At 42.2% G+C, this 15,687-nt stretch overlaps 1 protein-coding gene across 1 annotated transcript in view; it reads left to right on the top strand.

The window, feature by feature from the left end:
* LOC142750542 (nucleoplasmin-like) overlaps positions 1–6,461 on the top strand; it is a 53,010-nt gene extending 46,549 nt beyond the window's left edge. Inside the window, exons 2-6 of the mRNA XM_075859544.1 lie at positions 751–833; positions 2,390–2,500; positions 2,599–2,692; positions 3,652–3,691; positions 6,257–6,461. Of these exons, the coding sequence (XP_075715659.1) occupies positions 751–833; positions 2,390–2,500; positions 2,599–2,692; positions 3,652–3,691; positions 6,257–6,266 (338 nt within the window). The 3' untranslated portion in view covers positions 6,267–6,461. The remainder of the gene's footprint in view (positions 1–750; positions 834–2,389; positions 2,501–2,598; positions 2,693–3,651; positions 3,692–6,256) is intronic.
* The last annotated feature ends 9,226 nt before the right edge of the window (positions 6,462–15,687 follow it).

The following is a 15,687-nucleotide window of genomic DNA, read 5'->3' as shown; positions in this document are numbered from 1 at the left end:
GTTTCAATTGATCCCAAAAGTGTTTGATGGTGCTGCAAACGGTCAAATTTTCCACGCCAAATTCTGTAAACCGCTCAACTTCACTTTGTACATTGAGGCATTGTCATGCTGGAACAGGAAGGTGTTTTCCTCAAATAGATGCCACAAAGTTAGAGATCCGCAATTCTTTAGAACATCCTTGTATATTATAGGAGTAGAGGATGAGCAGTTCAGTCAGGGCAGAAATCTGTAATCGCTTCATTTTTGCTATAATTTCAGTTTCTGAAAATCGGGGCAAAATGCCAGAACAAAACAGATGTGTGGCCTCATATCTTAGAAGGGTTGTCCGTAGGATAGATCATCAGTATATGATTGATTGGGGGTCAGACACCCAGACCCCGCACCGATCAACTGCTCTGGCTGCCTCTTGGCGCCGTATGTTACGCAGTGTTTGGAGCTGGAAGCAGATGGCTCCGACTAATGTATAACGGCCATACTGTAGAACAGCAGCTCTGCTCCTATTCACTTGAATAGGAGCAGTACTGCAGATCGGCCGCTATCCTGTGACCGGAGACATTTGCTTCCAGCATGGACATCTCGTGGCCGGAGTCAACCTGAGTAGCTGATCGGTGCGGGGTCCGGGTTTCGATTTCCCCCACCGATCATATTCTGATAACCTATCCTATGGATAGGTCATCTGTTGTCCATGCGTGGAGACCCCTTTAAAGTAGTTAAAATATATTGACTATTTTGTTCTGATTGAATTTCTAGGCTGTGAACTCAGCTCCTCATGCAGGAAGTATGTATTTGAAGTGGAAGATGATTATCTGGTACATTTTCTGGGATTGTGGACGGTAAGATGTGAGAGACATAATATACTGCAAAGAGAATACAATTAATGTTGTCACTCACCATCAAAGCTCCGTTAAAGGGGTTGTCCAGTTTAGAAAACCCATTTTCATTATACCCTGTTAGGACTACCCTCTATTGACTCAGAATTTTCTATGTTCAGGATCCTTATTTCTTGGCCAGAATGTAGTTTAGAGTCTCTTGCTCTGAAGGAATTGTCCTGTCCTCCATCACACAGACAGCTCATTGACATGAATAGGCACCGTGTAATGCTTAATTTCCCCTGTGATGGCGCAGCATGGAAATTGAACACTTATTGCCAAGTTTCCCTACATATCAAAGCTGTTCACTTGGGGTCATACATGGAGGGTGCTTTGTGATCAGTTTATTGTCAGGGACCCTTCTAACGAGCAGGGATTGTCCAAAGCAGAGAGCCGTTTTAAAATCTGCTACTCCTAGAATTTTCTCATGGTTCTTCAGATGTTTCTCCATTTGCAACCTTTACTTAGTCCTCTCTTCTACTCTAATCACCTCCTTACATTCTGGGCTTCTTCCGTTTTCCCCTTCATCCCTGGAATATCTATAAAAACAATCCACTCCAACCATACCTTCAAACCAACAAGCGTATAACATGTTCTACTGTGAACCCTTAACCACTGCGCTTCTCCGACTAGGTACCAGGACGTGCTAATAAAGTAAATCCATCCCTCACCTATTTCCTATATAGGTAGGTTTTTATTTGCATGCTGAATTTTCTGCATACGTCTGATAGGCCTTATTCACATGGACATATAAATTTACTAAGTGACAGACATAAGCTTTATGCAAAAATAGGATCCAATCCCACTTTTGGTGTGCAGCCATATTACCCGTAAATAGTAAATATTACACAATGTACAATACCATGTAAGTTGAAGGAGCTTAAACAATAAATGGACCGTTCAACCTACTAGTCCGAGCACTCGGTACTCTCTTCAACATACTGTACATTCTCATTTTGATCAGGCTCCTAAAAAAACATCCTTTACCCCTTTAAGAAAGCCCTGTGAGCAGGCTGCCCCATTGATCAGGCTGGTTGGATTTTCCTTGTCCAATTCCACTGTTTGCCCATGACAAATGGTGATGGTGTCGCTCATTTTTCACCTCTTCCCTATGTTAATTTATTGGAACATGAATGTTTCACCAAACTACTTTAAATAAAAATGTTTGTGTTGGGATTGACCATCATATTGTAGCAGGGTCCGGTTCCGGCTTCTCTGGCAGATAGTTCCCCTGTAGCGGCCGTAATAATTGGACATCTCCAGTTCGCTAGAACTGGGCCACTCTTACGGAGGGGCTCTCTGTTCTGGCTTCTAGAGAGGGGCCCCAAACAGGGGATTCCCATCTATGACCTTCACGAGACAGCCCCTCTAGGGGTAGACCTTAAGGTCTCTCGGCCAGGTATTATTAAATGTCTATCACTGAGGTTGAAATCTGAACTTTAAGTTTGGTCTAGTGGTGGTCCGTTCCTCCCCCTTTTTTTTATTTTTTATTTTTTTGTAATAACTTGTATGTCCAGCAGATCTGTCTCGGGGATGCACAAAATGAAGCCCACGTGATTGCAATAGACAACGAACAAACACAGGGGCAGCCAGTGACCATCGCTTCCCTTCAGCCTTCTCTACTACCTATGGTACACACTAATACAGTATTTAATTATTATAGTACAATTTTTCTTGTTTTTGTTACTGTAAAAAAATACGCTAATATTTTATTTAATTTTTTTCCCAGGTCAATGTACATGGCCTGGAGATTACACCACCCGTTACATTTCTCCTGACATCTGGATCTGGCCCAGTGTACATCTCCGGACAACATGTAACGTGTAAGTCCTACCTGTATTACAGCATCTCTGTCCGAAGGGAAATTAAGCATTAAGATTATAGTGCCCTGTGTGGCATCTTCTGTTGGCACTGTCACACAGGGCACAAATAACAATACAGTAATTATAAGTACCAAACTGATCCGAACTTCCGGGCACTGACTCTTGCGAAAAGTTAGGTAATTTGCATATTAAAATCAGGTCATATAAGGAACTTTAGTAAAGTAAAATAAAAATGATTTACTAAAAAATTTTTTATTTTAATTAAGTGTTTCATTTAAAAAAACAAAAAAGTTTGCAAAAAAATGTAAAAAAAAGGACCGTATTTGTGAAGATGGGTCCTTTTTAAGTGATGGGTCATTTGATGTACCCTTCAGCAGGGGCATCGGATGGACAGGTTGTACACCCCTTAGGCTGGCCCTTGTAGTATTTATACAATGTTCCTGCCAAATAGTAGACTGATATACAGTTTCTGCACTTGCTAAACCAACAAGCTGGGTAAGGATGCCCGTGTCTGTAAGATCTAGACATAATCCGCTACTGTGGGCAATATAATATTTGAGCCACAAGCACAAATGCATAGCTCTCCACGGTACCTATAAACCGCAACTGCTACACGAATGAGACCTCTTCTTGGTCTTTTGAAGCTAGTAATGACCATATCTACTAGTATGTACGTTATGGAAGGACAGATATGGACATCGTATGGAGAAGACAGAAGAGAGTATCCAATACAATTAAAATATGGAACTCAAGATTCACAACATAATCCATGCCTAGTTGGTAGCCAGATTTCTACACAGTCAATATAAAGTGGTTCGTTTTTTTTTGTGTTTTGTTTTCTAAATTTGAACAATCCTTTTTTTTTTTTTTTTTTTAAACGTTGTTATAGCAATTTCTATATTTTTCCAGTTTTTGTTACATTTCTTGAGTTTTAATACAGGTGTTTTAATGTATTTTAGTAGAAGCTAATTTGAACTTATCTCAAGAGGGCCATTTAAGGTGAGGAATCATTTTAACCCTTTATAACTATGCAATATTAAAGAGGTTGTCCCAACTGGGCGAACTATGTCCATAGTCTCTGTATTACAGTGTGAGGACCATGCCACCACAGCAACAGAAAATGGATTTGCGTTTCCTGCTCTTCTGTATGTAGATTGGGTGAAAGGACAGGGGCATATTGGGATGCCACCACACGTATATTTTCAGGTTTTGAGTAATATTAGGCTTTATCATTACATGGATTTGTTTTAAGAATCTGGGTCCATCATATATAAAAAAAATATATATATATTTGTACTTGCCGTGGGCCCCAGATATAAAGCGAGAAAGGTGCCCTTTTGTTCATGATGTCATCAGCAGTTGGGGGGGGGGGGGGGGCGGTGGGTTGTCTATGTCAACACCTGCCTCCGTCCCAGGATAAAGGGACTAAAAGGCCTTAGGACTCAAATCGGAACCAGCAGAAAGGGCCATTTTTCTTTTGTGAAGTCCCCACCTTTTATTCTTGATTCTTCTTCTTACCAACCATAGAAAGTCAGAGGCTGCTTAAAAGGGACCTGCCACCTCTCCTGACTTGTCTGTTTTTGTAAATGCATGTATCTTCCCGCCCCCCCCCCCTGGAGCTTCTTTCTGTAGAATTCTGCATTGTGCTGTTCATCTTCTATTCTTCCTGAAAATATATTAATAAATTGACAACTGGGTATTACCATTCCCCTTGTCAATGTGGCGCATACTTGCACACTCTAACACTGTCTAATCGATGTCGACCATGTCACACTGTTCAGGGAGACGCTCTATGGACTAGAGAAATGGTAACGCCCAGTTGTCAACTTTTTCCCTATATTTCCTGGAGGAATAACCGAGGAACGGCACAACACCTATTTCTAAGAGAAGATACTACAGAATTAATATATCACGGATCACAATATTTACTAAAACCGACATATCAGGAGGGTAGACAGGTACTCTTTAAGTGACAAATGCTTAGTTTTGCAGTAATAAAAAAATATAACTCCCTCTTTATTCACATTTGCTGCCCAGAAGTTTAGGAACGCTGGAGGACAACAGATTGTGAGAGCTGTATCGCCAGCCTTGTTGCTGACTAAAAGTGGCACCTCCAAGCATTTCAATTTTAAGGGAAGTTTCACCTTTGAAAATTTTCTGACCTATCCGAATCTGTCATTGGTTGGGGTCTATGCTAACCCTCACGATTAATCTTCAAGTCTATTACAAACATAACATGTGGGCAACATGTACGGCTGACCAGGGGCCCTGCAGGCAATTGGGCCCACGGCTAAATTAAGAAAAATAACAGTGCTCCCTGCAGTCTTAGATCGCATGTAAGGTACTACGCTCATTCCCATCCATGTCTTACAACCACAGGTGAATTAGCACACTGGTAAGGTATTTACTGTAGTCATACGTGAGGTGGTCTATGGCTAGCGCCCCACTGTCCTCAAATTAGAAGTTGTAAAACAAAAGGGTCCTCTGTCTATGCCCACAGCCGCTATGAGTCTGTAGTAGGATTTCCCCTTCACTGCAGTGGGACTGCATGCACATGAAGTTACTTTGTAGTGAATAGGAGATTTTAACTACAGACCCATAGAAGACAAAGGGGCATGGCACTCAAAGGAGGGGCTTGGTTCCCGTTACTCCTTTTGTTCTAGCGAAATGTGGGAGGTAAGAAGGTGCAACTTAAGGGGGTTTTCCAATGAAGGACATTTGACATATCCACAGGATGTGTCATAAATGTCAGATAGTTGCGGCTCCCAGAACTGGGACCAGCATCTATCTCTAGAACGGGGTCCCCTAAACCGTGTTTTCGCTTTGTGCTCACGCTGCCTCCCAACCACTTAATGATTACATGGTTTGGAGTTCCGTAAATGGCGTAGCTCGCTGATCTACGCTGTTTCTGTAACTCCCATAGTACTGAATAGTGGTTACAGAAACAGCATAGTTTGCATGCTACGCTGCTTCCGTAACCGCCATTCACTACTATGGGAATTAAGGGATCAATGTAGCTCAGGGAGTTACGCTGTTTCCGTAACTCCAGACCATGTAATCCGGAAGTGGCCAGGAGGCAGCGTACGCACAAAAAGCTAGAATGGGGAATAAGGGGCCCCGTTCTAGAGAGGTGCCGGTCCCAGAGGTGGAACCCGCATCTATCTGACGTTTATGACACATTCTGTGGATATGTGATCAATGTCCTTCATGGGGAAAACCCCTTTACAGATCCAGTGCAAAATCTGTGATAGTGCCCCATCAACATTGTGCCATTTATAATACTGGTGTCGTCTTATGTGGCAAAAGGGTCTTCGGTCACCTCAAACTTCCACTATGTTTGCATGCCTATAGCTACATCCATTCCACCGGTGACCTCTTGTGACATTTTATAAAATCGTTAAAAGTGGACCTTCCCTTTTAAGTTGGTTTGTGACTTATTTTCATGAATAGAGCCCCGTGGTTCTGTATAAACATTATATATAAATGAGCCATTGACTGATACTGCGCTGTGTATTGAATTATTGTAATTCCCATGAATGGCGATTCTAAATGTATTACTTTTAGTTTTATTTAGCTGCCAAGGGAGTCTGTGCCACCTGCATACGATACGCCGCCACCTTACCCACCAGCTATGTTCCTGCTGATGTTAACCTATCCCACAGATGTATGATGAATGCTATCGACCGCTCTTCCCGAAGCCTTTTATTATATTCCATAAACTATAATAAATTTATATTAATGAATTCATGTTTCAATATGTCACGTTAAAATACTGTCTTTTTATGATTACAATGTATACAGTGTGTTGATATTCCTTTTTACGATTCAAATAAACACATATACCTACAGCTAAATATGAAAATGTGATGGTGCCCCAAAAAGTTATGTGCTGTTACTTCTCCTGCCTTCTGTTTCTTACAAAATCTACTTCCTGTCAGCCATTTTGACTCTATTGGGCTACTCTTGATCATCCAACCAAGCATAGGGCTTAAGTCTTTTACCTATGTAATAACTTAACCCCCCACCCCTCTTTCTTGTGTCTGCTTTTCCCAGTAACCAATGTCTATAAAGCTGGCCATGCACTTTAGATAGCTGTCGGTGAACGATCATTCGACCAACAGATACTCTTCCTGACTTTCTCATACACATGCACGCTTGGCTCAGCCGACATATATATAATGTGTATGACCAACTTAAGACATCCCACTACCCTTCCAATTACTAGCAATGTCCACATTCTCCTGACAGGTGTGGACACATGGGGGGTATTTATACACTCTATTACCTTCTGTCTGGGGGAAGGGGGCATTTTACGTGGCACCAATATTGCATTTTGTAAAACTGTGCAAAAGGATAGTTTAAAATTAAAAAAAAAAGGTGTGGAAAAAAAAACAATTTCAGAATTGGGTGGTGTAAAAACAGGGTTTTTTTACATTATTGCGGTGCATTTTATACGCCAAAATATGCGTTAAAAATTGCTGTTAATAGTCTCGTATTAACTCATACAGTGCATTTTTTTAAAACATTTTTTACTCCTGTGTAACTAATGCATTGTGTAAACCGCTTAAACAAAGTGTTTTTGGTGTGGAATACACAGTTTGTTTTTTTTTCAGCCTACAAATTACTTTGTGTGAACATACCCTTAGAACCCATTCAGTAGGCTGTAATTCCCATTCAGTGAATTGAACCTAGATGACCACTGGATTCAGAAAGGGAACCTGTCAGCAGTTTTGAGTCCTTAAAACTGCTGACAGCACTACAGACAGGTTCGGGAGTGCAGCGTAACAATACGTATGCTGTCAGTGACGCAAGTTGCATGACTGAAGTCTCTGTTTTCATATCTATGATGCTGCAGTTGCAAGTGCCATGGAGGCGGCTCATTCATGCTCAGTGCTCTGGGCTCTCTGCACTGAACACTTCTAGCCCCTCCTTCTGCTCTGAATGACTACTCTAGCATCCAATCAGGAGACCGATGGAGCTGTCACTCTAAGCAGAGATTAGCACTTGCAACCGTGCTGCTGGGGACATCAAAACCGAGATTTCTCTAACTTGCATGGCTGACAACATAAGGTCCTGTTCAGAGTTTTTTGGTTCTGTTTTTCACAAGGAAACCGCGTCAAAAAACGTCCGAAAACTCCTCCCATTGATTTTCAATGGGAGAAGGAAGTTTTTGTTTTTTTCTAATGAGTGGAAAAAAAGGCTCGCGGTTGAAAAAAAAGCATCATGCCCTTTCTTCAGGCGTTTCCATCTCTGACTTCCCATTGACATCAATGGGAGGCAGAGAAAGCGGTTTTCGTAGCTCACGGCGCTCAATGGGCATGGTGGAAAAACGCAGCGAGAAGCGTGGCAAAGAGTGCAGGCAGGTCTGAATCTGATTTGTTTAGACAATACAAAGGCGTTCATTGAATAGACATACATACACTCAAAAAAGCCAAAAAGTTAAAATAGTCTAAAAAGAACCAGAACGAGTACATAAATATCCAAACACGGGGAACAGAACCCTTTATAAGCTTCTGTCTCCTAGACTAAGCCCCCAAATGATGTTACCAATAATATGTCAATAACCAGATATAAGACACCGTGTCTGTCACAAACAAAAAATATATATATTTGCATGTAACTTCAAACAATGTAACAACCAAAAAGACATATAAAGTAATATCACCAAAGCAGGATATTCAGGTAACGGAGGTAAGGTCCAATTGGTGTGATTTCCTTCTTTCCGTGAATATCCTACTCTTTGGACATATTACTATCCATTTATACATCTTTATGGTTATTACATTGTTTGATGTTCTATTGTATATGGCAGACGCTGTAGGGAATAGTCACTAATACTGACTTAAATTTAGAAAGCTTCGACTAGATGTGCCAAATGTATCACAGTAGATCATGTGGGGTGATAAATTTGGCGCACGTTTACACTTCGCTCTAACTTTATACCACCTGAATTCTGTCTCAATTTGATTAGTAATGCTGCCCATTTAAGTTGAATATCTTGTTATTGGCATATTATTGGTTACTGATATATTTTGGAGGATTGGTCCGGGGGGCAGTTGCTTATTGGGGTCTGTAGCCCCCTCTTTGACTATGTTCTTGTTAGGTACTGTATCTTTTTAGATTTCAAATGTTCTTTTTTTTTTTTTTTTTTGTGTATGTTTGTATATCTATTCAATGAGAGCCTTTTTGTATTTTTCTGACCAGTTTGAGTAAACCATTGTGTTTTTATATTTTTTTTGTTTTTGTTTTTTTGCATTTTACTTGTCTGTACAACCTCTGCACAACAACCCAGGCTATCGGGCCATACTGTGCCCACATATGCCTCTAATTTCATACTGGTATCCTCCACCAAATATCACATTATGAAGGTAATCTCCACTTGCGCTGTGCCGCTGTACAAGACTTATGCACACAGCTCGGAAGTTTTAAAGTCCTGTCCCTGTAATGCAACATCTGGCCACTGCAATAAATTATAACACTATCCAAAATTGTGTGACTGCATCCGTATAATGCAGTGATTCCCAACCTTATTGCCATGGATTCCCTAAAAAAAAAAAAAAAAAAGTCCAATCACAAAAAAATTATTCTATGTTCTGGCCTACTTTTGTAACCTATATTGCCTGTCCCCAGGCCGAGCATTTCTGAGCCCCGTGGCTATGTTGACAAATTACCTTGGTGACTTAAGTCATTCACAATCTGTTGCCAACAACATAAAGGAACAGAAACATTAAACTATTGTAGTCTCAAGGCCTAAGGAAGTATCGGGTAGCTGGAGGCTTTGTACAGGAGGGGCAAGTGATATTGCTGTGTACACGGAGGAGCTGTAGAGGAATGAGCCTCCAGACTTGTTTAGCTGCAGGTTTTCTCCTTGTGTCACCTAAGAATGTAAGGATCCATGTATAAGAAAAATCTGTGCAAAAGGTAAGGTATCTAAAATAGTTTTATTTTAATTTGCCACTGTTCCTGTAGCACTGACATACTCCATAGAGCTGTACACAGAATGCATCTACATACGCTGCTCCCTGAATGGGCTCCATGTTTAGTTTCACCTTCAAATGCTAAGTCATGCCATGGTCAGGGTTTGAAATCTGGTGCCCAGTGTTGCAAAGGAACGGTCCTTGCCAATTAAACACACACCCATGGTCCAATCGTAATTCATAACTTTTAAGATCTCTGCCTTCTGTCTGAATGCAAACATTCATAATCCACAGGCTGAAAACCAACTAGTTCAACTACGTCTCGTGTTAACGTTTGCTACAATTGTATAGCAAATCCTCCAAATGTCTCTCGCCTATGTCCATTTTTTTAAAAATATATTTTATTACAAAATAAGTTAAATTGACATATTTTAATCAAATGTCAAAAATAAAGTTTCAAAAAAGCAATGGTATGTTAAATGGCATAAGGAAACATCAGAAAACATGTAAATCTTCATGATACACTCGCCTATGTTAATAGATTGCTGTCGTGTATTGGTTCAGGTAAGGCCGGGTTCAGACTAGCGTGTTCGGTCAGTGATATATGGACCGTATGTTGGCTGCATTTCCTGGGACCGAACACCCTGCAGGGAGCCGGGCTCCTAGCATCAGTTATCTATGACGCTAGGAGTCACTGTGGGAAAACTGGCCCGTACTGTAATCATGTTTTCAGTACAGGACAGTAGTTCTGCGGAGAGGAAGGGACTCCTAGCGTCCTAGATAACTTTGATGCTAGGAGGCCGGCACCCTGCAGTGTGTTCGGTCCCGGGAAATGCGGCGGACATACGGACTGTATATTACACTGGTGTGAATCCGGCCTAAGCGAGATCAGCCAGGAGCCCAGATTATATAGTTCTGAGAATTGCCTAGTCTGCATACATTGTAGCAAACCTTCAGCTGTGAGAAGTGCTAGGTACATACAGGCTTTGACTCTTTATGTAATGAATTTTAATTCACTGGTAGCAAACAAAGATCTTGAAATCATTGAAGAATTGAAATCCTAAGTATAATAAAAAGTTGCATAAGTTTTGATTATACTATACAGTATTTAAAGGCCATCAATATCTGATCGGTCGGGGACTGATTCTTGGGACCCCCACCGATCAGGTGTTTTTTTTAGGGGCTGCGGCTTTGTCAGAGGCGTAGCTAGGTTCTCCAGCACCCGGGGCAAAGATTCAGTTTGGCGCCCCCCCGACCTCTTTCCCGACATCTCCTTCCCCCTCGCCGTGTTTGTTTTCTCTACCTATCGACGTGTCATTTATTTTTATGTAACGCGAGCATAAAATTATTTGTACATTTCACAACCAATATGGTTCTATACACAACACCAGAACCAAGCTCGGTACATCTATACAGCCCAGAACAAATACAGCTCAATTTAGTGCAACCCCTGCCGTATAGGTTTGTACGGCGTAAAACTACAGCTCCCAGCATAGCCCGAACAATGGTAAGTATATGCTGTGAGATGCCGTTTCACAAAAATAAATCCTATCATAATCACACCACCCATCATCTAGCTGCAGATCATACAGTGACTACAGTGCTGATTAGAGGCAGAATAAACATTTACATTAGATGACTCACCGGTGACATCTCAGATTCTAGTTCTTTTTCTCCATCCGGTCCAGACCTCTATGATGAATTCTCCCGGTCACAGCCCATTTCTGCAGTTTGCTGCTCACATGTCTTCAGCTTCTCACTTTACCAACATTTCTGCACCTATAAATAAAGATAAAGTTATCATTATACCACACACTACACCCCTAAATATAATAGCGCCATACACTGCACCTCTAATTATAATAGCGCCATACACCGTGTCACACACACACACACACACACACACACACACACACACACACACACTGTGCCCCCTGTAGATAGTGCCTGCCATAGAGCCCCCTGTAGATAGTGCCTGCCATAGAGCCCCTGTAGATAGTGCCCCCATATAGACCACCCCTGTTTATAGTGTCCCACAAATAACTCCCCCTATAGTGCTCTACAGATAGCCCACCCCTGTATATAGAGCTCTACAGATAGCCCAACCATGTATGTAGTCCCCCTGTAGATATAGCCCACCCCTGTATATAATGCTCCACATATAGTCCACCCCTGTATATAGTGTTTCAGATAGCCCATCCCTGTATATAGCCCCCCCTTGTACATCTAGTCCACCCCTGTATATAGTGCTCCACTAGATAGTCCACCCCTGTATATAGTGCTCCACAGATAGCTCACCCCTGTATATACTATATACAAGGGTGGGCTATCTGTGGAGCACTATATACAGGGGTTGACTATATGTACAAGGGGGCTATATACAGGGGTGGGCTTTCTGTGGAGCACTATAGGGGGAGCTATTTGTGGGATACTATATACAGGGGTGGGCTATATTTACAGGGGGACTATCTACAGGGGTGGGCTATATCTACAGGGGGGCCATATCTACAGGGCTGGGATATACACGGGGGCTATATCTACAGGGGTGGGCTATACACAGGGGGGCTATATACAGGGGTGGACTATACACAGGGGGGCTATATCTACAGGGGTGGGCTATATACAGGGGGAATATATCTACAGGGGGCTATATCTACAGGGCTGTGCTATATCTACAGGTCTGGGCTATATACTGGGGTGGGCTATCTATGGAGCACCATATACAGGGGTGGGCTATATCTACAGGGGGCTATATACTATATAGCCCACCCCTGTATATGGTGCTCTATAGACAGCCCACTCCAGTATATAGTTCCCCTTTATATAGCCCCCCTGTAGATATAGTCCCCCTGTATATAGCCCAGCAGATATAGTCCCCCTGTAGATATAGTCCCCCTGTATATAGCCCAGCCCTGTAGATATAGTCCCCCTGTATATAGCCCAGCAGATATAGTCCCCCTGTATATAGCCCTGCCCTGTAGATATAGTCCCCCTGTAGATAGACACCCCCCGTAGATAATGCCCCCTGTGAGTAGACAAAGTCCCCCCGTAGATACAGCCACACTTCTATTACAATTTAAAAAAAACAAACAAAAAAAACCCATTTCAAACTCACCTTATTCCTGCTCCCACGCCGTCCGGCAGCCATGGAGACCTGCTCTCTTCTGCGCAGGTCTCCAGGGGGTTGAACACAGCGTCTATGAAAGGCGCTGATTGGCTGGGCAGGATGACTTTCCCTGTCAGTCAGTCAGCGCCCTTCATCGACTGAAGCGTCACTGGTACAAAAGGTACCAGTCGCTTCATTCGTGGAAAGGCGCTGAATGGCCGGTTACGGAACACAGGTACAATTATAGTGCAGGAGGAGGTGGCACTGGCGCCCCCCTCTGAACTGCGCCCGGGGCACATGCTACGCCCCTGCCAGTTGAAAATACAATCGGGAATGGAAGCTGTATACTGTATCATCGCGCTGTGTTGCTGGGCAGGGAAGGAAGAGTAAACATTATACCGCATAGAGTGAAATGAAAGAGTCCCCTCCTATTTGGCAAGTACTGATGTAGCCATCTTTATCTTGACTTTTAATGCATTAAATTCACAGTGGCAGGATCCTTTATCCTGAGATTTTCAATGGCTTTTGTTGTGTGATATCACACTGCAGCAAGTTATCGGAGTCCAGTTAAACATGGCTACATCCATATAGCCAAATTAGCATATTTAGAAAAATGCACATAACTGCAAATAATAAATTTTTGTGAAAACAAATTAACTACAGTTTCTAGCATGACCGTGCCTATTAGATTAGTTAGGAGATAATTAATGAATAAACTAGTGACAAACATCTTTAACCCCTTCCTGACATTTGTCGTATTGATACGTCATGGAAAGCTAGTGCTTACTGCATTTTGCTGTATCCATACGACAAATGGTGGACACCGCCTCAGAAGCTGAGTCGGTGCCACTATCCCTGGGTGTCCGCTGCATGTTACAGTTGACACCCTGGGGTAATGGCGAGGGCGGAAGTTTGCTCGGTCCCAACTGTTAACCCCTTAAATGCAGCGGTCAAAAGTGATCTCTGCATTTAGGCGGTTTGCAGCTCATCGGCACCCCAGCAATGAAATCCCCGGTGTGCTGGTGACAGCAAAGGCAACCGGAGGCCTAAGGGTATGTGTCAGCCATTTTTCAGGCTGTAAATGCCCGGAAAAATGGCTAAACATATGGGGGCTGAACGTCTCCAAACATCTACCCATTGATTTCAATGGGAAAAACGGCGTTTCGTTCCCACGGGGCATGTTTTACGTGCCGTTTATAAAAGTGCATGTCACTTCAGCTGTTTTTGGAGCCGTTTTTCATGGACTCTATAGAAAAACAGCTCAAAAAAAGTCCGTAAAAATGCAGCGAAAAATGAGTTGCTCGAAAAACATCTTAAAATCAGGAGCTGTTTTCCCTTGAAAACAACTCCGTGTTTTCAGACGTTTTTGGTTAAGCTTGTGAACATACCCTAAACCTAACATGTAATTTATAACACATGGTGAAAGCTGTATAAAAAAAAACGAAAAAAACATGCCAGTATTTCTGTTTTTCTGATCACCTTGCCTCCCAAATAGGATAAAAAGTGATCAAAAAGTCGCATGTACCCCAAAACGGTACCAATAATAACTACAACTTGTTCCGCAAAAAAACAGCCCTCATACCACCTACGTCTATGACAAAATAAAATCAGTTAAGGCTCCAATACGACCGGAAATAAAAAATATGCAGTTGTGCAGCCTGAGGGGAACATTTCTTCTGTTTCAAGAGGCAAATTATCAAGGCACTAAAATTATGGAACCAGGAAGGGGAGGGCTAAAACATATCTGCTGGAAGCGACGGTGCCCGTATTATACCAGGACAACACTTCACAGCAAAATTCCCTAAACTGTAAGGACATTTATCAGTGCGACACCGGCCTGTGCAGAAAGGATTCTTCACAGCGTAACGCACATCTATGGATTATCTTATTGTTTACCCCATTATTATACCACCTGACTATGCCCCTGATGTACTCTGCACAGCTTACATGTACCCCCACATTATAAACGGAAACACCAGTAAAACTCCAAACAAAACTACTACCAAGCAAAATCCATGCTCCAAAAGCCAAATGCTGCTCCCTCCCTTCTGAACCCTACAGCGTGCCCAAACAGCTGTTTACTTTCTATATAGCATCGCCATACCCGTTAGAACCCGCTTAACAATTTTTGGGGTGTGTGTCTACAGTGCCACAAGCTGGGCACAACATATTTGCCACTGAAATGGCATATCTAGGGAAAAATCCAATTTTCACTCTGCAACATCAAGTGCACACTAATTTCTGCAAAATACCTGTGGGGTTAACATGCTCACTACACCCCTATGTGAATACCTTGAGGGGTGTAGTTTCCAAAATGTGGTCACTTCTGGGGGGTTTTTGTGCCACAGGGGCTTTGAAAATGTGACATAGCGACCAGAAACCAATCCAGCAAAATCTGAACACCAAAAGCCAAATGGTGCTCCTTCCCCTCTGAGCCCTACTCTGTGCTCTAACAGCAGTTTATGACCACAAATGGGGTATTTCCGTACTTGGGAGAAATTGCTTTACAAAATCTTGGGGTTCTTTTTTTTTTCCTTTATTTGTTGAGAAAATGAAACATTTTGAGCTAAAGCTACGTCTTATTGAAAAAAAAAGGATTGTTTTTATTTTCACTGCCCAATTCTAATAAAATCTATGAAACACCTGTGTGGTCAAAATGCTGACTATACCCCTAGATGAATTCCACAAGAGGTGTAGTTTCGTAAAAGGAGTCACTCTTTGGGCATTTTCACTGTTTTGTCCCCTCAGGGGCTTTGCAAATGTGACATGGCCTCCACAAACCATTCCTGCTAAATTTGAGCTCCAAAAACCAAATGGCGCTCTTTCCATTCTAAGCACTGCCCTGTGTCCAAAGAGCCATTTATGACCACACGTGGGGTATTCTTTTACTCAAGAGAAATTGCTTTACAAATGTTGCAGTACTTTTCTTCTTTAGTTCTTGTGGAAATTAGAAAAAAATTAGCTAAACGTAC

Source organism: Rhinoderma darwinii, chromosome 3 (genome assembly GCF_050947455.1).
Source record: "Rhinoderma darwinii isolate aRhiDar2 chromosome 3, aRhiDar2.hap1, whole genome shotgun sequence".
Taxonomy (NCBI): Eukaryota; Metazoa; Chordata; class Amphibia; order Anura; family Rhinodermatidae; genus Rhinoderma; species Rhinoderma darwinii.
This window is presented reverse-complemented; position numbering and strand designations above follow the sequence as displayed.